The sequence below is a fragment of the Cuculus canorus genome, chromosome 3 (genome assembly GCF_017976375.1).
Source record: "Cuculus canorus isolate bCucCan1 chromosome 3, bCucCan1.pri, whole genome shotgun sequence".
Classification (NCBI taxonomy): Eukaryota; Metazoa; Chordata; class Aves; order Cuculiformes; family Cuculidae; genus Cuculus; species Cuculus canorus.
The window spans coordinates 108,704,603-108,724,597 of NC_071403.1; the positions used below are offsets into that span (position 1 = coordinate 108,704,603).

Genomic DNA, 19,995 nt, shown 5'->3' on the forward strand with positions numbered 1-19,995 from the left:
GTAGTTACTTGTTCAGTGTGTTATTTTTTCCATAATCATGACTTAACCTGTCAGAATCTCAAGGGTAGATTGAAGTTTTAGGTTCTTTACTGGCATATTTACTTTTATTTAGTTATTAGATTCCTAAATGACAGACCTGTTTAATTCAGACAAGACCATAAGTGTATTCTCAGAATGAAATATATGCTTGCTAGTGTGGAAGACCAAATTAATTTGAAGATTTCTGAATTACTGTAGTAGAATTTTAAATAGTTCTAAGTTACTTACTTAACTGAAGTGAGGTATTACTAAATCACGTACATGTTAAAAGATTTCAAAAGGACATAACATAATTAATATATGTCCAAGAATAAAGTGTATCTGTTTTGTTTCATATTTTTGCCCATTTTAAGATTGCCACACTGTTTTATAATTTAGATTTTCTTAGTAGCCTTTTGTAAGATAAGTCTTTAAAGTCTTTTTTGATTCTCAAAAAAAACCTGGACTCTGTCTGCTGTTTTTTTTATCATGCTCAAGAATTTGAGTAGTTTAGTGATGCGTGGTTTTACTTTGCAGCAGCTGTGCTCGTTTGCCTTTATCATGTAGCAGCGATTGTGGGAGTTCGTTTCTATTTTTAATTGTCATTTCAGCATACTTCTCTAATACCAAAGTCTGTCTCATGAGTGGAGAGATTAGAAATTATCACTAGTTAATTTGTCTTTATCGGAGTAATTTTTTTATCACATGGTGTCGGTGTGCTATTCAGTATCATGCCACTAGCCCTATGAAAACAATAGTGATTTTTCTCTAGAAGATGTAATGTGAAACAGGGAAGGCATCTCTATACATTAATTTCACTAAAGATTATGTATGGAACTTGCTCAGTGCTCTGACTGACAGAGTTTGCCATTTACCAGGGAATTTCATCTTGACATACTGTTGTAACAGAGCGAATGCTGGAAGGAAAAATTTATAATGCAAATATTTGTAACACTGGCAGCCATGCTTTTAAAAGCTGAATTATTAATGAGTTTGATATCCTCCTTGATTTCTAAAAGGCATAGGCTGCGTATCTTATATGAATGTACTATTATCAAATGTAAGGTCCTGGAAAAGAAAACCCAACAAAATCAACAAAAGCAGGTCACCAAGAACAAGTCAGCAACACACCTAGGGTTTTGGGAGTTGGTTTTTCTTTTTTACCTCCTTGAACTTTGCTCGTAGGAGATGGCTGACAAGTTAAAGGTGTATGTATGTCTGAGAGCCTGTATAAAACAATCCAGATACCAAATTAATTCATCTGGATTCGTGAAGAACTTCACTGGTTAAGTGTTGGTGAAGGTGTACACAACATAATGAATAAGTTTTAGCTTCTGGCTCTTCATCAGTGCATGGCAAAAGGGGAGGCTTGGGAGTTGCTGTTACTGTGACGCTACAGAGTAGTGTCTGTTGTGTTCATCATTGTCTTATATTGGATTTTCCTAGCCTCCATGCATATTATTTCCTTAAGTGCTGGTTTACTTTGAAGATTGTTAAGACTTAATACCTTGATGGCACTTGGGGAGTGAGGTAGAACAAACTTGCTGTGTTCATTCTAATGAAAAGATCCAGTAGGCAAACTTTCCTTTTATCCATGATAGAATTACCATTTATAATAATATTATATAACGAAAATACTAATGCAATGCTAGTTATTCTAGGGTAGGCAGGTATCAATTCTTGTTTTGCAGTGTTTGGACCATATTTCAGGGACAGGGTTTTTAATTATGTGTTACAAGTACATTTATTTACATAGAATCAATTTTGTGAAGAGTTTTTGCAGTGACGGGAAGATCTTGAATGCTTCCTCTCTTTCATCTCTTATGACTGGTAGGACATTGTGAAATAGGCCCTGCTTGATTAATGTGGAGTATACTAATGTAAAGAGCGGTGAAGAAATACCATCTGTTCATCATCAGCTGGGAAGTTTAAACTTTTTCATGTATCTTAAAAAAAATTAGAGAAGCAATGTAAGGGGCAAACAGCTGGCAGAGGTCAGGCTGAACTAGCAACTGGATTTTAATAATTTACGAGGGGGGGATTTAGTTCTGTTTCCATGCCTTTTAAACTGTCCTGCATGTTTTCTTTATTATCTCATAGTTTTGGAAAACACTAGGTTCTCCTTCTGATTGATCATTGTGAATTTTAAAGGAGATAGTGAAGAAGGGATTAATTTGCAGGTTTGTTTAAAACAATTCTGTTAGCAATTTAGATTTTTTTTTTTTTTAAGTATTGCTAGCTAGGAGCCAAGCATGGAAGCATCAGACTTACAGTAAATAAAATGAAGCGGCCTGAGTCAAGCTTGTCTTATTTAGTCTAGACAGTACTTTTCATGCCAAATGTTGCTCGTCTCATTTCTGCTTGCCAGAGTTACTCTGATAGATCACATTCCTGGTTTGCTTTTATCAAGCAGGAGAGCATTCTTTTGCATGATGGTTGGCTGCAAATGTTTGTTCTCCTTCTGCAGGGCTGTTTTGGCTTTTTATGTGTTTATCAAATTGTTTGTTGAAAATACAATTAGCCATTTGTTTGTCTGCCTAGTTTACACTTCAGCAATGGAAAGATTTTGTCAAGTTTATTAAGTTAATGTCAGTTTTGACCATCTAATTACAAACTGCCAGATAAATTAGTGACATAAGCCTGTGTAATACAAAAATCTTTCAGAGCCTTGGCAGTTTCATGCAAAATTTAAAGTCTGCAACTAAAGAGTTCGCCTTTTTAACTAGTGTTACAGGGAGCATTGCTACTACTTGATTTTGTATTGCAGCAATGCCCAGGACTTCCACTGTGTTGTGCAGCATTCAGATGTGCAGTAATCAACATGATAAAGCTGGGAGGCTGGGAAGTACCTTCAGTTACAGTGATGGTTGTTATTAGTAGATAAGAACTATCTATCTCTTAAGTATAGCGGTCATTGGTTGATGAGTATGCCTTTCATTTCTTTGTTTTAAATCATAAAAAACTGCTTTAGGGTGTCTGTGACCTACTTAAGAGTGTCCTTTCATGGGCTGTGGTAGCGAGATAGCACCAGCTATCTGTAGTGGCCTTGAACCTTGAGTAGTATTGTGAAGAAATCAGTCTATCCTGTTATTTTTTTTTTAATGTGGATATTCCAACACTGAGAACAGATGAAAACACTCTATTCAGTGCCTAGCATTGCTATGCTAGTGTATTCTGAGTGGAGATTAAACTGCCTGAACCATTTGCTTTGGGACAGTTAAATAAATCTGAGCATAAGGGCACTCCTAGCTTTTCCTTTGCACCAGGGGCCCCTGTTGCAGGTGGTGTGGTTGTGGACATAGCACCTGGGCCTGCAGGCAAAGACAAGACCAGCATAAGGGGCTCAAGTAGAACTCCAGATTTTGGCAGAAGCCACCCTACATTGTAGTAGAGCTGTCAAGATAATTTCCAAAGGCTCAGTAGGGACTGGGGTGATTCTTGTTACCAACCTAGGCCTGAAGTGTTCCTAGTGACTTTTTACATCGGTAGTAATAATTTTTGGTGCTAACATTACTTGCCTTCTCTCTGAGGCTCATGCTTTCCTCCATCTTCTCAGGTCAATTAGAAGAGATAGTTCTGAATATTACTTTCACAGGGATCATAGAATGGTCTGAGTTTGAAGGGAACTTAAAGCCTATCCAGTTCCAACCTGTTTGCCATGGGCAGGGACACATCCCGCTAGACCAGGCTCCTCAAGACTACATCCAGCATGGCCTTGAACACTTACAGGGAGGGGGCATCCACAGCTTCCCTGGGAAATCTGTGCCAGTGTCTCATCACCGTCATCACAAATAATTTCTTCCTAATGTCTAATCCAAATCTTCCCCCTTCCAATTTAAACCCATTGCCCTTAGTCTTATAGCTACATGCCCTTGTAAAAAGTCTCCTGTCAGCTTTTTTGTAGACCCCCTTCAGGTACTGAAAGGTCATTATAAGGTCTCCCCAGAGCCTTCTCTTCTGCAGGCTGAACTGTCCCAACTCCCTCAGCCTGTCCTCATAGAAGAGGTGCTCCAGCCATCTGATTCTATTCATGGCCCTCCTTTGGACCCGTTCCAACAGTTCCATATCCGTCCACCGTATTCCAGGTGGGGTCCCATGAGAATGGAGTAGTGGGGCAGAATCCCTTCCCTCGATCTGCTGGCCATGTTTCTTTTGATGCAGCCCAGTATATGGTTGGCCTTCTGGGCTGCGAGCGCACATTGCCTGCTCACGTTGGGCTTCTCATCAATCAGCACCCTCGCGTCCTTCTCCACAGGGCTGCTTTCAATCATGTCATCATCCATCCTGTATTGAAACTGTGGATTGCTCCAGCCCAGGACCTAGGACCTTGCAGGATCAATACAAATGAGAAAAGAAGATAAAAAAATACCCTTCACTATGTTAGTGAGCCCGCTAGAAATCATATCTTCTTACTTAGAAGTCCTGCAGCACTGAAGGACACTACCACCCCACCCCCCCGCCCACATATGCTACTTTAGGAAGAAAAACTCCCATGACGTAGTTGAACAGTATTCTTAATTCTAGTTGAAGATGCAGCACCTCAGTTAGTTATGCGATCCTTTTGATTAGGAACTAACATCTTTTAACAATTAGGTCATGTTGAGAAGAATTTGAGTATCAAAAGAACAGTCAGATCAGAGGGATCTCATAAAGGCTTTGATGTTTGACCGTATCGGCTCCTACTGGAACTGCACTTCTGGTGCGCAACACCAGTCAAGCTGGCCATCCATCTGGCAAGAGCCTGCTGCCAGTTAGATCACATCCACACCAGCAGATGATGTTCAATACTGGGCAACTTTTAAACTTTTTTGTGTATACCTGCGGGTACAGACAGATGCTTAAGTGACAGAATCTCTGTGTCCGGTTAAAGAAAATAACACCATTGAACTTCTGTAGTAGTTTGACCTCTATTGTCATGGCCTGCTTATACATCACATGGGAAAAATTTGGTATAGACCCTCTTCTGTCCGTGTACAGAAATGGACTTTCTAATACATAGCCATAATGAGAGTTTGTAAGTGCTGTATTAGAAAAAATCTACTTCGAAATTGTCTAACGATTATGTTTCTGTTCTGTGTAAGAGTTGTGTAGTGTCTCTGTTAATGAATGCAGTTTTTCTCAAACTGCTTGAAGTTAACAAGAGCATCTGTGTAGGACAAAACCCTATTGTCTCTTCTAACCATAAATCCATTGGCTACAGCTACTAAGCATCCTCAAATAACATGACTAAGGAATTGGGCATTGCTTTGGAGATAGAGGTTGGCTCATGCTGTGCATGTAAAGCAAACAATGCAATAATTGTCTGACTTCTCACTCAGCTGAAGCTCTTCAGTCCCACCACTGCGGGGAAGTGCTGCTCAGCTGTTCTCTGTGATGCAGTGCCCGTGCCTTATTCTCAGAAGACAGTTATTTACCCTGCAGAACTGTGGATCTTTGTGGGATGGTTGTTACAAATCCCATGACTCTCACATTTTTTCCGCTTTTGCAGACTGTATTTACTGCAGACCCTTAATTGAGAAGAAAGTGAGGGAGGCTTACAGCATCCCATTCTTTGTCCTTTGCTCAGAGGAAGGTATAATATGTTCCTAGTAGCTATTCTTATTAGGTTAGTAACTGACGCTACTCTCTGAAGAATGCGTATCTCCACCGTGTGATCCATGTTGGCTATGACTTTTTGAAGATTTGCTATTAGTGGGCTTAATACTTGAAGGTGTACTGTTACTTGCTAGGTAGTGGAACTTTGTAGTCAAGGGCCTCAAAGCAGCTCACAGTTTCATTACGTGTGGCTAACAGCTGCTCAGTTTGCTCCCTTACTTGTTTGTCCCTGGGTAAATCACTGTGGAAGAGTGAAGGCGAGTTTGTTTGTTAGTAAAGAAATGGTACTGCTGATGGTGGCTAAATAACCATGTCTTTTGAGAGAGGGGAAAGGGTATTTCTATTGAAACTTGTCGAGGTCTTGTGCGGTGAGAAGATAAGGTCTCTAGGGAGGGATCTAACAATACAAGTAAGGAACTGGGACTGGCAGTGAGGGAATTGGTGAGCTTGAAGGAATCATCTTGTTTAACAGGAAGGGGAATGAGGGGGAGAGAAGATAGATGGGGAAAATAATGTGGAGTTGGGAAAGAGACAAAGCTTCTGACGAGATGGGAGACAGACTGAAAAAGGGGAAGAGGAGCAGTGCTCTGCTCTAGGGCTAGAGTGGTATATGGTAGGGAAGGGAACTGTTTCTGGGAACAGAGGAGGAAAGTTAACTGGGCTTAGGTTCTACCTAACATACGTGATGTGAAATGACAGTTGTAAGAAATGGAGAGAGAATTAAAAGCATTGCTGCTTCTCTGACCAGTCTAGAAAGCTCTGTGTGCTAAAAATGTTCAGCTCCAACTCATAACTTCGAGAAGGACTTTTTCCTGTTCCTCTTTTCTTTCTGAAGTGTCCATGATACTTCTCTTCCTGTGTCAAAGAGGAAGTGGTATAACCCCTATAGTCTTTATTTGTTAGATGTTTGTTGAGCTGACAAGACGATGAGAATGCTGAATACATGGAAAATCAGGAACTTCGTTGGAAGTTAGTGAGTTTCCAAAACTCTATTTTGAGAACGTGGAGTACAGGTGAATTTGTCTCTAATTTTTTGCCAGTAGTTTCTAAATCTCATTTATTAATTCTTATATCTTTGTTTCTCTTCTATTTTATTTTTTTCCCCATAAAACAGGATGCTGCCTCTTTCGTCGCAGACACTGATGATGAATCTTCATCATGGTCAAACACAAGAATATGTGATCAAACCCAAATATTATCCAGTTAAAAAAGTGATCTCAGGAGAACAGTCCACTGAGGGTTTGTTACCACTGAGGCTGGGCCAGGATCAGCTTGCATCACCTTTTCAGTGTGAGTACAACTGCAGAAAGCGTACTCCCTTCTTTCCCCATGAAAAGCTCCAGCCCCTGACATGTGGGGTGTGGGGTTTTTTTTTTTTTTTTTTAAGGTCTTGAAAGTATACTTTATTTACCTGAATTGCAGTAAGACTTCAAGACAGAAAAAGGTTAAAATAATTAGACGTGAGATAATTCTTAGGTTAGCAAATACTCCAGCATTCTGCATGCTGTTGAGTGGTAAAATAGATTTCCTGGATGAAGAAAAAAATTAACCTGGTTTGATGTTGGACTCTTGTAACGCTATTTCTAGATGATAGTTTTTCTTCTAGATGAAAGGTGCTTTGTGAACATTTGCTAGAGTGGGCACCACTATGAGTGTAGTGAGCATAAGGTGACAGTTCCCTTTACTTCAGTATAATGGATACTTTTCTTGGAAACCTGGAGTCCAGGATTGTGGTCTCATTGGTGACTGTTTCTTCTCTATATTTAATTTATTATGTATTTATAAACTTCTACACAGTGTGTACACTCACTGCATGAGAGTTTCTGCTCTGTATTTATAAAAAAAGGATTGTGTAGGTGCCCAGATTGTGGCCTTGACTCATGCCCCATTGTGTGGGAAGCTTGAGGACAAGCTTTGGCTCAAAAGATGAAGAGCTTGATGAATTATTGGTTAGGTATTACGCTGTGTCTGCTGGCTTAATTTGGAGAACAGTTCCCGCAGTTAAATACTGGACTTATTAACACGGAGACCTAAGGTGCTTGCAGTCTCCTGACAGACTTCCTTTGCTGTAGCACAGAGGCTGTAGCTGTAGCTGAGGATTTGGGAAAGAGCCTTTCATTCTAAATCTGTAAATATCATTTCTTTGCATGAGTATCTTTTCATTTCTGCATTGCACATCTTTATGGTCTCTCTGTTTATACTTAAATGCAACTCCTTGCTTCCTTTTTCTCAAGTTCATAGAATTTAGAATTTTAATTAAAATCTCTTCGCTAATGGGAGGGAACAGCCAGAGGTCTTTACATTTTACAAGTAGCGAAGTATACTGATCACAAAGCACTACATCTCTTTCTTAGGAGCTTCAAAAAGACGTATAACGTTGTCAACATCATCCAGTAGTCCCTTTTGCAAATAAGACCATTGTTTTTCTTCTAGTTAGCTGTAATTTTCCTCCATATAAGATATTAGTGGCCACTGGGACTGGATTGTGTCTCTCTGTTCTGACTCTTGCTAGACAAAGGGTATACAACTCCCAGGTTGCATAGTTCTCCCAGCACTTAGAGTGATTGTTGCTAGTTGGATTCTGGCCAAAATAAAAAGTCTCTACTTTTGCTCTCTTCTTTCGGGCTGTTTGAGTCGGTCTGCCTTAGATATGCTCAGCATTGCTTGCAAGCACCAAGCTGCCACTGAACAAATGGGTTGCGTGAGAGTGGGTTGGTTTTTTTTCTTCTATCATAGCATAAGGAAAAAAATAACTCCATGCAGCCCTAAGGCAAGGAGCCAGTGTTTCTAGCTCTTTCTAGCTTATTGGAGTTCCTCAGTTAATTACAGTACTTTGAGGGATGTGACTGGGAGTAGGAAAGCCAGGAGCTGAAGATGTAAAGCCCTGGTTATCAAATCCTAAGAAGTCTCTCGGTGAGCAGCACGTTAATGGAACATTCTACCTTCCTTTATCGGAAAGAGCATGATTCCTAAAACACCCGAAGGACAGATAGCTGAAACAGTTTTTGTGGCCTGGTAAGATCAGCCGTGACTCAAGTGTCACCTCAAAGGTCAAATGCAGAGTTAAGTCTGAGTCTATTTGCATATTGTTGAAATTTTTTCTACTGTGCTTTTGAGCAGCCTAAAAAATGTTACATTGCATGTTTTCCCTCCCCTTCTACATTTGTGAGGTGAGAATCAGTGGCTGCAATTTCTGATGAAGGAGTTTAAATATCTGCTAATAGGGACTGCAGTTTGAGGTATGTGTTATCAGTGTTTAATACTGTATATCCATGGCCTCAACAGGAGACCTAGAATGTGGCCAGGTATTTCTCTTTAGGGTGGCTTCTGGTTTCTAGAGATGCTTGAGTGGACTCCAAGGATGGAAAGCTACTTGTTTCCATAAAAACTGAGTGTTAAACTTCAGCTGTCAGTATTTTAATTGCAGTAAGGTGAGATTAGGATGTGAAATTTCATATCAGGTATTCTGTGACAACCACTTAATATTAGCAGTTCCTAGCCCTGTCTTGAATTGAGGGATGAGCTCCTGCTGATTATATCATGCTTATGGGAGGATTGACATTCTTTCTCTTCTTAATATGAGGAAATTTATCAGAATGGATGATGATCTCATGATATTTTGTCAGTGCTTTTAAGTGTATGATCTCATTTCATTGAATATCTCTTATTTCATTGTGCCATGGAATCCTTATTGGCAATGTGGAGATACTTGAAAATGAAGAGGGCAAAAATGTAATAAGTTTATTAAAAAGCTAAAGCCAGAAAGTTAGTACTGTATACTTAAAGACCTTTTTATTTCCTTAATATTATGTAATATTTTTCACAGAGAAGAAGCAGTAGCCATATAATACTTGATGGCATTGCCCAAGAGTTAATACTTATCAGTTAACATGGGGTGCAAAGCAAGTAATTCTGTTATTTTTTCTCAGCGTTCCTATGCATTTTATTTTGAAGTATTAACACTGTGACAGAGATCGGTATCTGTGAAAGATGTACTCCATAAAATATAGTTATTTTTCCAACTGTAGCTGCAATTGGTGTTGATTTTTCTGGACTTCTACAGATTATTTCAGTCATGTGACATGAAATGGACAGACTTGAAACTGGAACATGTGTTAGTCCTGAGATACCTTTAGAGATAGGTCTGTCCTGGCAGAGGCAAATGATATACGGGCTAATGGTGCTTTGGGAGAAAAACTGTCAACCCCAAGGAGATGCTTCTGAGCATCTTCTGATTCATAAACAGTCAGATGTGTTTGAATGACCCATCATAGTCCTGCCAGATCTGCTTTTGGAGATACTAGGGAAAAACTGTTAAAGGTTAGTCACATTAAAAATTCTCCAATTAAAATTCATTTAAGGTTCCTCCTGGAACATTTGCTCTGGTGTGTTGAGGAGCAGTTTCATTTTTCTGGTAGCTTTCAGAACATGCAGTATAGTAGTCTTACTAAAGACAGCAAAAAGGTCTCATTTTTTTTGCCTTTTAAACTGAGTTTTACTGTAAAGTTAGGTTATCACATCAACAGAGCTTGAAAATTTAGTAAACCTCTGGGGTTAAAATAATGGTATCTCAATTCACCTTGGGATGTGAAATGCAGTTACCTGCAAGTAGCTGTTTCTACTATGAAGCACTTTGGTTTCTTGTGCTGTAGGATATAATCATTCTCTGAAGACTAGCTGGTGTTAATTAGTCATAAAGCTTGCAGAAAAAAATTTAAGTTCTTTTAGTGCTAAATTTGTAGTTCTCATTGTGAGACAAGCTGTTACAATTGTTCATAGTGATTTTTAAAAAGTCTTGTTTTTTTTTTTAAAAAAGAAGGAAAACAAAAAAAAAATCCCCAAAACAAAAACAAACCCACAAATAAAAATCTCATCCCCCCAAAAACAATGAAAAAAATGCCCTGGAAATAATGTTAAAGATCATGAATTAAGTGGGGATTTTTTTGAGTACACAGCTCACTCGAATTTTCAGAGTGGTTTCAGTTTTACTCCATAAATAATTCTGCCTCTTTATGCCTAATATATTAATGCAGTTTTATTTATATGGCCATATATTGCTGTTTTAAAAGGGTTCATACCACATTCAGTACAGAAGAGAAAATTCAGGAGCGATAGATATGGCATTGTATAATTTTAAAGTGCTTGTCTTTAGAGCTGAAATGCTATTTTGCTTGCATGCTTGTAAATCTTCTGTTGTTAAAGTTCTACACTCTAAAGTATCTATTCAGTACACGGGTATATTTAAGCTACTGCAAATTAATCTTCAGATATCTTTGTGCACAATTAACAAATACTTAAGTATAAGGCTTTGGAAATTCAGAGCCTTCTCAAGCAAATGAAAATAGCTAATGTAGGATAGACTGACAGCTGCAAAGAAAGTATAAATATGGTTTAACACCAGTAGGAAGACTGAATATTTAGTGATGAAAATAAGCTTGCAGTGGAATTGATATGATCAGCAAAGAATAACTGAAAAGGAGGAGATCATATGGATCTCAACATTTGTAATGTAAACATTAAAAATACTTTGACATGGTGGTGAGGCCAGCCAAATAGCCTGTCTTATATAAGCTCACCATGAGCTCTGAGTAATTCTCTAGGGATGCATTGCTTTCTTAAAAGTACACACTGGCACGCTTGACCTGTAACCTGCCTGAATATTTGAAACCTCAAGGTTAAAAATCTGCTAAGAGTCTAGCAGTAGCAATAACTGCAGCACAGAAATTTCAGCTATATAATTCTGTGTGCAACCCAATAGTCAATAAAACAGTAGGAAGATGATACTTCTAGTAATTCAGGTACATCTACCTCAGCCATTTTCCACTACTCTTTTCATGCCACTGTTAAATAGTAATCACTAGTCAGCGTAAGCTGAGCAGAGATCATCCTGAGAGTATCAGTGTTAATCTCCCTGGCTTTATAAATGTGCTGCTGAAGAAAAAGGAATCGTGTGCTGTTTCTGTTCGTCTAAAATATATATGATAATGAGCAAATTCTAAATCTAACGTGCACTTTCTGGGATTCCTTTCAACACAGTTATTGAGAGAAGTGCTTATTACAGCGGTAAGAGGCTAAGAAGTTCTCAGTTTTACTTTATCCTCTTCTGATGTTAGATGATTCTTCAGAAAACGCATTTAAAAATATACCTCATTTTCCAGCCTGAGAAGCTTGAGGGATTTTGTGGCATTGTGGATTTTGTCCATTGAGCTAAAAAAAGTAGAATTTCCTTTTCTGTAAGCAGTTGTCTGGTGTTGTTGGGGGTGGGGGGGTTGCCTGCCTGTGGAGGAGACTTTTGTGTATCCCTTACCAGGGTACAATTCCTCATATGTACAATGATGAAGCCACCGCTTCCGTGTCTTAGGGACATGTTATGAAAATATACTAATTATTGCCTGAGGCAACCAGAAATTGCACTGAACACAAAAGAAAAACTCAAGAGTAGGTGTAGAGCACCTTACCTACTGCTGATAATAGCATTTTATAGAGGAAATTAAGCATGCATTCATACAACAAAGTTATCCCAAGGGTGAATTCATGTTTGAGGAGGAAAATGAGCCTAATCTGTTTATTCAGGAAGACAATACAAAATGTGTGCAAATTTTGCAATTGATGTTGCATAGAGTCATAGAATCAGTAGGTTGGAAAAGACTTTTGAGATCATCAAATTCAACTGTACCTCTCCACTACTATCTCACCACTACTATTGCACTTCATCTACCTGTCCTTTAAATACCTCCAGTGATGGTGACTCAACCACCTCCCTGGGCAGCCTCTGCCAGTGCTTGATAACCCTTTCAGGGAAGAACTTTTTCCTAATGTCCAATCTGTACCTCCCCGGTGCAGTTTGAGGCCATTCCCTCTCGTCCTATCGCCTGTCACTTGGGAGAAGAGACCAACACCCACCTCTCTACAACCTCCTTTCAGATAGTTGTAGACAATGATAAGGTCTCCCCTCACCCTCCTCTTCTGTAGGGTAAACAACCCCGGCTCTCTCAGCCACTCCTCGTAAGACTTGTTCTCCAGCCCCTTCACCAGCTTCGTTGTTCTTCTCTGGACACAATTCAGCACCTCAATGTCTTCCTTTTAATGAGGGACCTCAGCCTCACCAGTGCTGAATACAGGGACAGAATCACTTCCCTGGTCCTGCTGGCCACAGTGTTTCCGATACAAACCAAGATGCTATTCGCCTGGGCACACTGCTGGCTCATGTTCTAGAACCTCACCCCCAGGTCTTTCTCTGCCAGGCAGCTTATCAGCCACTCTTCCCCAAGCCTGTAGCACTGCACAGGGTTGTTGTGTCCCAAGTGCAGGACTCTGCACTTGGCATTGTTGAACCTCATCCCATTGTCCTCAGCCCATTGATCCAGCCTGTTCAGATCCCTCTACAGAGCCTCCCTACCCTCCAACAGGTTGATACTTCCTTCCAGCTTAGTGTTATCTGCAAACTCACTAAGAGCGTGTTCAATCCTCTCATCCAGGTCATTGATAAAGATATTGAACAGAATTTGACCCAGCACTGAGCCCTGAGGGACACCACTTGTGACTGGTCTCCAGCTGGATTTAACCCCATTTACCACTACTCTTTAGGCCTGGCAACCCAGCCAGCTTTTCACCCAGCAGAGGGTTTGCCTGTCCAGGCCAGTGGAAGCCAGTTTCTTAAGCAGAATAATGTGAGGTACAGTGTCAAAGGCTTTACTGAAGTCCAGGTATGTGGCATCCACAGCCTTTCCCTCATCCATCAAGCTGGTCACCTTGTCATAGAAGGTGATCAGGTTAGTTTGGCAGGACTTGCCTTTCATAAACCCATCCTGACTGGGCCTGGTCACCTGGTTGTCTTGTATGTGCTGTGTTATCACACAAGATATGTGCTCAAGATGACCTGTTCCACGACCTCATCCGGCACCAAGATCTGACTGACAGACCTGTAGTTTCCGGGATCCTCTCTTTCTCTGACCCTTCTTATAAATGGGTGTAACATCTGCCAGCCTCCAGTCAAGCGGAACTTCCCCAGTCAGCCAGTACTGCTGGTAGATAGTGGAAAGGGGTTTGATGAGTACCTCTGCCAGGTCTCTTAATACCCTCAGGTGGATCCCATTTGGCTCCATAGACTTGTGAATGTCTGATTGGCCAAGCAGGTCTTTAACCATTTCCTCATGGATCAAGGGAGCTTTGTTCTGCTCTCCCTCCCTGTCTTCTGGCTCAGGAGGCTGGGTACCCAGAGAACATCTTACCTTACTATTAAAGATTGAGGCAAAGAAAGCATTAAGTGACTCAGCCTTATCCTTATCCTTTGTCGCTATTGTTCCCTCTGCATCCGGTAAAGGATGGAGATTGTTCTTGGACCTCCTTTTGTTGTTGATGTATTTGTAGAGAGATTTTTTTATTATCTTTCACAGTACTGGCCAAGCTACGTTCTAGTTGGGCTTTAGCCCTTCTGATTTTCTCTCTGCATGATCTCACTTTATCCCTGTAGTCCTCCTGAGATGCCTGCCCCTTCTTCCAAAGCTCATATAATCTTCTCTTTTTTTCTGAGATCCACCCAGATCTCTCCACTTGGCCAAGCTGGTTTTCTTCCCCACCAGCTCATTTTCTGGCATACAGGGATGGCCTGCTCTTGTGCTGTCAGGATTTCCTTCTTAAAGAACATCCAGCCCCCTTGGGCTCCTTTGGCCTTAAGGACTGTCTTCCATGGAACTTGATCAACCAGCCTTCTGAACAGGCCAAAGACTGCCCTCCAGAAGTCCAAGGTGGCCGTTCTACTGCCCCTCCTCCTTACATCTACTAGAACTGAGTATTCTATCATCTCGTGATCACTGTGCCCCAGATATCACATCTCCCACAAGGCCTTCCTTGTTCACAAACAGCAAGTCCAGCGGGGCACCTTCATTAGGCAGCTCACTCACCAGTTGCATGGGGAAGCTGTCTTCCACACACTCCAGGAACCTCCTAGACTCTTTCCTCTCTGCTGTATTATACTTCCAGCAGATATCTCGTAAGTTGAAGTCTCACACAGGAGCAAGAGCTAGTGACCGTGAGACTTCCTCCAGTTGCTTGTAGAAAAACTCGTCAGCCTCTTCTTCCTTGTTGGGTGGTCTGTAGCAGACTCCCACCACAATACCTGCCTTGTTAGGTGCTCCACTGATTTTTATGCATACGCACTCAACCCTATCGTCACCATCATTGAGCTCAAGGCTGTCAAAACACTCTCTAACACAGAGGACTACCTCACCACCTCTCCTTCCTCACCTGTCACACCTGAAGAGTTGATAGCCAACTATAGCAGCGCTCCAGTTATGTGAGTCCTCCCACCACATTTCTGTGATGGCAATTATATCATAGTTTTCTTGCCTTACAATGACTTCTAGTTCCTCTCGTTTCTTTCCTATGCCATGTGCATTGGTGTAGATGCACTTCAGTTGAGCTGTTGATCCTGCTATGCTCCTAAGGGTAATGGTTTTAATTTGTAAGTGACTACTCACTGAATTTTCTAAGCCATCAATAATACTTACATCTTTGCTGCTCTTTGAAGTGCTATACCCCGCTTCCTCTGAGGTGGCAGACCGAAGGTCCTCACCAGCACACTATTCCTCAGACACTGGAGTGCCATTCCCAGGCTTTTTTCTATCAAGCCTGGGTTTGTTCCCCTCCCTCTATGCGTCTAGTTTAAAGCTCTCTTAAAGAGCCCTGCTAGCTTCTCGGTCGTTGTCCTTTTGCCCCTCTGGGACAAGTGTACCCCATCCTTGGACAGCAGCCTGGTGATGTGCAGGCCAACCCATGATCAAAGAACCCAAAGTTTTGCTCCTTACACCAGGTTCAGAGTCAGGTATTTATTTCCTGGCTCTTCCTACTCCTTCCCTCATCATACCTGTGCACCCGATCCCTTCATCATATGTCCCAAGGCCCTGAAGTCCCTTCTAATTGCCCTCAGATTTCTTGTTGGAATTTCATTACTGCCTACTTGGTAAATCAGTAGAGGGTAATAATCCTTGAGTCTGACCAGAGTTGGAAGTTTTCTTTCCACATCTCTAACTGAGGCCCCATGTAGGCAGCAAACTTCCCTATTTAATGACTCTGGTCTGCAGATCTGGCCTTTTTGCAATTGATGTTTTATGTTGAGTTTATACAATAAAATAGTATGGAAGACTCCTTTCTTTTAGGTAGATGGAGGTGGTTTTTTTTTATCTTTACCAAAATTCCTTATCAAATGGATTAAGGAGACTTATCTCCTTTCTGTTTTGGGTAGAAAATGAAAATGTCTCGAATTTCAGTAGTAGAGGTTGCATAATAGTGAATACTGACTTGCAGCACCCATACTGACTTGCAGCACCCTACAGTGGCTTAAAGCTGGACAAGTATGTGTGTATGTCTATTTGACTTCTAGAACCTGCGCATGGTTCTGTGGGCAGCACCTAAATTCTTGTGTAAAGATGAAGCTGAAACAATCATATGAAGGTGAGGTAACTTCTTACCATCGGTATATTATATTGCCTCTTATTTGGCGACACAATTTTACATATGTTTATATACATGAAATAAGATTAATGTGGAAGATGTCTCACCTCTTAGAACTGTGATGTGCAGAATGCTCTGTTATGATTTCAGCATAACAGTGGGTTTTCTACTGTTGGAAGAATAACAGATAACTTAGAGAAGCTCTTTTTTAAGCTGATATCAAGTTTACATGTGCTGGTTTCACTGACTTTTTGGGTTGGCTTAAGCAAAAGCAGGTGTCATTTTGAAATTCCAATTTAAACTATTTTTGTGCAATTGCACTGTTCTGACTTCACTACATGACACTTAGATTTTAATAATAGTATTTCCTCATAAATCAATATTGGTAAACAACTGTAAAGTACATAAATGGTTTAGTCTTTAAATAAATGCATAGAGAGATATGACACATGTTCCATGTACATGCATCTGCATGGTTTGATGTTCTACCTCAGGTAGAAAAGCTCCCTCGGGTCTTCAGTGGTTTGGGTATTCTTTCCATCCTTCATCGTATTTGTTTGTGAAACTGCTCTGCATAAGTAGCAAAATAATTTTCTCACTGACTTGTCTTAACTAGAGCACTGCATTGTGTTTCTTGGAACTTCAGTCTACATATGTATGTATGGCTATTAGAGGTGAACAGTGGTGACTTTTCTAATTAGATGTTTTGGGAAATTTCATGGTAAGGACGGGATGTTAAGGCTATACTCTGATTAAAGAAGGTATAGCTTGCAGAATGAGGTGGAGAAAAAGAGAATGAACAGTTAGAATAATAACAAGCAGAAATAAAAAAAAAAGAAAAGTCGCAACACGGTCTATTTGGAAGGAATGTAGAGTCAAATTCACTTCAGTCACTCATGGGAACTGACATTCTGAGGCTGTACATAATCAAATACAAATAAGGGAATGGGGTAAGTGTATAAATGTCAGGGACTTTTTGTTTTGTTTTCTCAAATGCAAAACATTTGCATGTCTGTTCAAAGCCTTTGCTCCCCTTCAAGAGGCAGGAGGAGGGGATATTTTTCAGGGACATTCTAAAACATTTAAGAAAGAATTTTGATGCAGTCAGCATCAGGGTCAAACAACACTGGGGTTTTTTATGACAAAACCCGAACAATTTTAGTAAAGCATCCTTTTCCTCTTTCCCATTTAAGAGCATTACCCATACTGCTATTGAAAGGCATGATAATTCGTAACAGCCATTTAAAGTTTGCATTTGATTCCAGTGGGACTTGAAAACAAGAGGCTAAACTCCAAGTATAAATTAAGTGGCTTAACTACATTCATGCTAATGCAGTTAACTCTATGAAATCAAGCAGCACTTTTGCTTTGCTTTTGCTTTAAAAAGTAGAGTGACAAATTCTGAAAAAATAACTTTAACAAATGGGCATAGTTTATTTAGCAATTACAAAAGACTGTGGATTTCTTTAAAATTCTTGGAGACAGAACAACTCTGTATAAATGTAAACTGCTTCTCTCAGTATACTGTAGTAGCAGGGATTTAAACAATGTCCTTTCTAAGTCGTCTTCATGGTTGTTTGTGTATCTATAAAGGGTTCGCAGTTGAGGCTAGTAAATCAGCACCCCCAAAAAAGTACTATATTTTTCTCTTTTGACTCCACAAAGATTTTATGACCCTGAGCTTACCAGTAATTGAATGTCTACGTGACAGTTAAAGGCTGCTAGTGCTTTTATAGGAACTAATTTAAATGTTACATTTACCTAAAAATGAATTGTCTCTCTGTGCTTTAAAACATGGAGGCCAAGACTGATAAACAGCAGTGTGGGCAAAAATGTTGGAAAAACAGATCGATGATCTGGCAAATGGAATTAAAATCAGTTCAAAATGTGTTATAGCTAGGGGAAAACACAGACTGAGAGAAACGCATCTCAACTGGTGTGATGAAAGAGAATTGGCTCCAAACCCAAAGATTTCTTAAGAAGAAAAAGAGAAGAGGCTTTCCAGAAAATTCTGCAGGGGAAAACCTCTGTGACGTGTTTGAAAAATAGTAATTTAGCTGGATATAGAGACTGGTTGAACCCACACAATTAAACGTGTCAAGTCTCTTAACCGAGTGTACTCCAGAGTTGCTGTTATGCAAGTCTTGGATATCAAGAATTGGTTCTGACTGTTGCAAGCAGCTAAGTCTGGTATTGCTCATAGGAAATGGGAAAGTGCTCTTCTCTGTCAGTGCCATTGCCAGTGCCAGAAGGAACAAATATTGACAAAAAAACTAGTGCAAGAAGGTCCTTTCATACCCATTGAAACTGAGATTTCAGAATCGGTGACATCCTTATTTGTCATGATTCTTTCGCTTTTCAGAAAACTAAGGGAGAAAAAGATCTTCATGCAGTGCAGAGAGAAAAGATTTTTAATGGTGATGCAGCATGAGGAGAGGGCTATATTAGTTTATAATTTGATTCCATGACATTCTGTCCTTTGTCACTGTTTACAGTTTGTTGACTTCCTTAGTGCTTTTCAGTTGTTTCCTTTCAGGAAATGGAATGTTAAGTTCATATACTTAGTAAGGTAATATTAATTTAATTTTTATTCTCTATTCTTCCTGGAAATGGTAAACACTTTCAGTGTCTGGTACCTAAGAACTGGTTTCTCGTTTAAGGGAGTCATGTATGCTGGGAGGGGCAAACTTTATCTCCGTTTACTTTTTAAAGAAGTAACACTCTTCCAACTTACGACTTAAACTCTCCTAGAGTAGGGTAAAGTCTGATGTCCTGATTGTGAATGGAGCCTAGATAATTACCTTTAGGCAAAATGCATAATTTCAGATGACTTAGATCGTGTGGGAATGAATCTCATTCCTGGTGTGTAAAGGCCTAATTTGGACCTTCTTGAAAGAGTCCTGTTGATAAAGTAGACAGTAATAGTTGTATTTAGCTAAATGTGGCTTTTTGGCTTTTGTTCTGTTATGCCTCAAGCGAAAGCCTTTTGGGTCCAGATATGTTTTAGGTACCTAAGAATCTGGATAGCTTGAATGGGAGTTAAAAAAGGCTTGTGGACCTGAATCCTCTGCTGCATTGCCTACAACTGGAGTTGTCTCCAGCCCCAAACCTAAAGCATGGATGTGAACTTCAAAACATGAGACTTTTGAAGAGCTTGAAGTCCTGTTTCAGGAGAAGTGCTTTACTCTGAAGAAGACAGGCCATCTGAATGCTAAAATTCTGCTTAATTCCCACCTGAACTTGAGGGTGAAGCAGTTGTCTGCCTGGCTGTCCTTAGAAGTGCAGTCAACTAAGTCCTGTTAAGCTCTCCTGCAGGATTAAGCTCCCTAAGGAGTGCTATAGCATAGTCATGGTGGGGTTTGGCACCCAGTTGTAGTGAAGAGTAGTCCAGTTCCTCAAATAAATGTGTCTGACCTCTAAAAGAATTTGAACTAAGTAGTCTTGCGTCCTCTCCGTTTCCTGTTTCATGGGTTGGGCACATTCCTCTTCAGTGTGCTGGTTAGACTGCTTGCTTCATGCCATTAGCTTCTCTCGTTCCTTGTACGAGAGTCCTAGGACTGATTAGTGGTATAACTGCTGAAATTTAAACTTTTTAGCAGTGCATCCATTTGCGGATCTAGTCTACATGTAATACCTTTAAAACAAATAATCAAACCCCAGCTTAAAATAGTTATCTCCCAATAAATCATTTTGAAGAGAGTTGAGGCTATTCTATCCGACTATTCCACATTGCCGTCTCTATTAATTTATTTGGATTGATACCTTTTTCTGGAATGTCCTAAACTATGTAAAGGGAAATGATAGTGTTAGTTCTTATTACCAACTATCGATTAGAGTTTTTTAAATTGCTTTAACATGGGAAGTGGCCGTAGTTCAAGATTGGATATTTGTTACCTGAGAACTGTAAACAGAGAATTTTTGTCATAGTAA

The 19,995-nt window shown here is 40.1% G+C and overlaps 1 protein-coding gene across 5 annotated transcripts in view; it reads left to right on the forward strand.

Moving 5' to 3' along the window:
- Window positions 1–19,995, forward strand: part of LTBP1 (latent transforming growth factor beta binding protein 1) — a 199,514-nt gene that overhangs the window by 41,861 nt on the left and 137,658 nt on the right. For all 5 annotated transcript variants that reach the window (XM_054061706.1, XM_054061705.1, XM_054061703.1 and 2 more), the window contains exon 4: window positions 6,728–6,903. In XM_054061706.1, coding sequence (XP_053917681.1) covers window positions 6,728–6,903 — 176 coding nt within the window. The remainder of the gene's footprint in view (window positions 1–6,727; window positions 6,904–19,995) is intronic.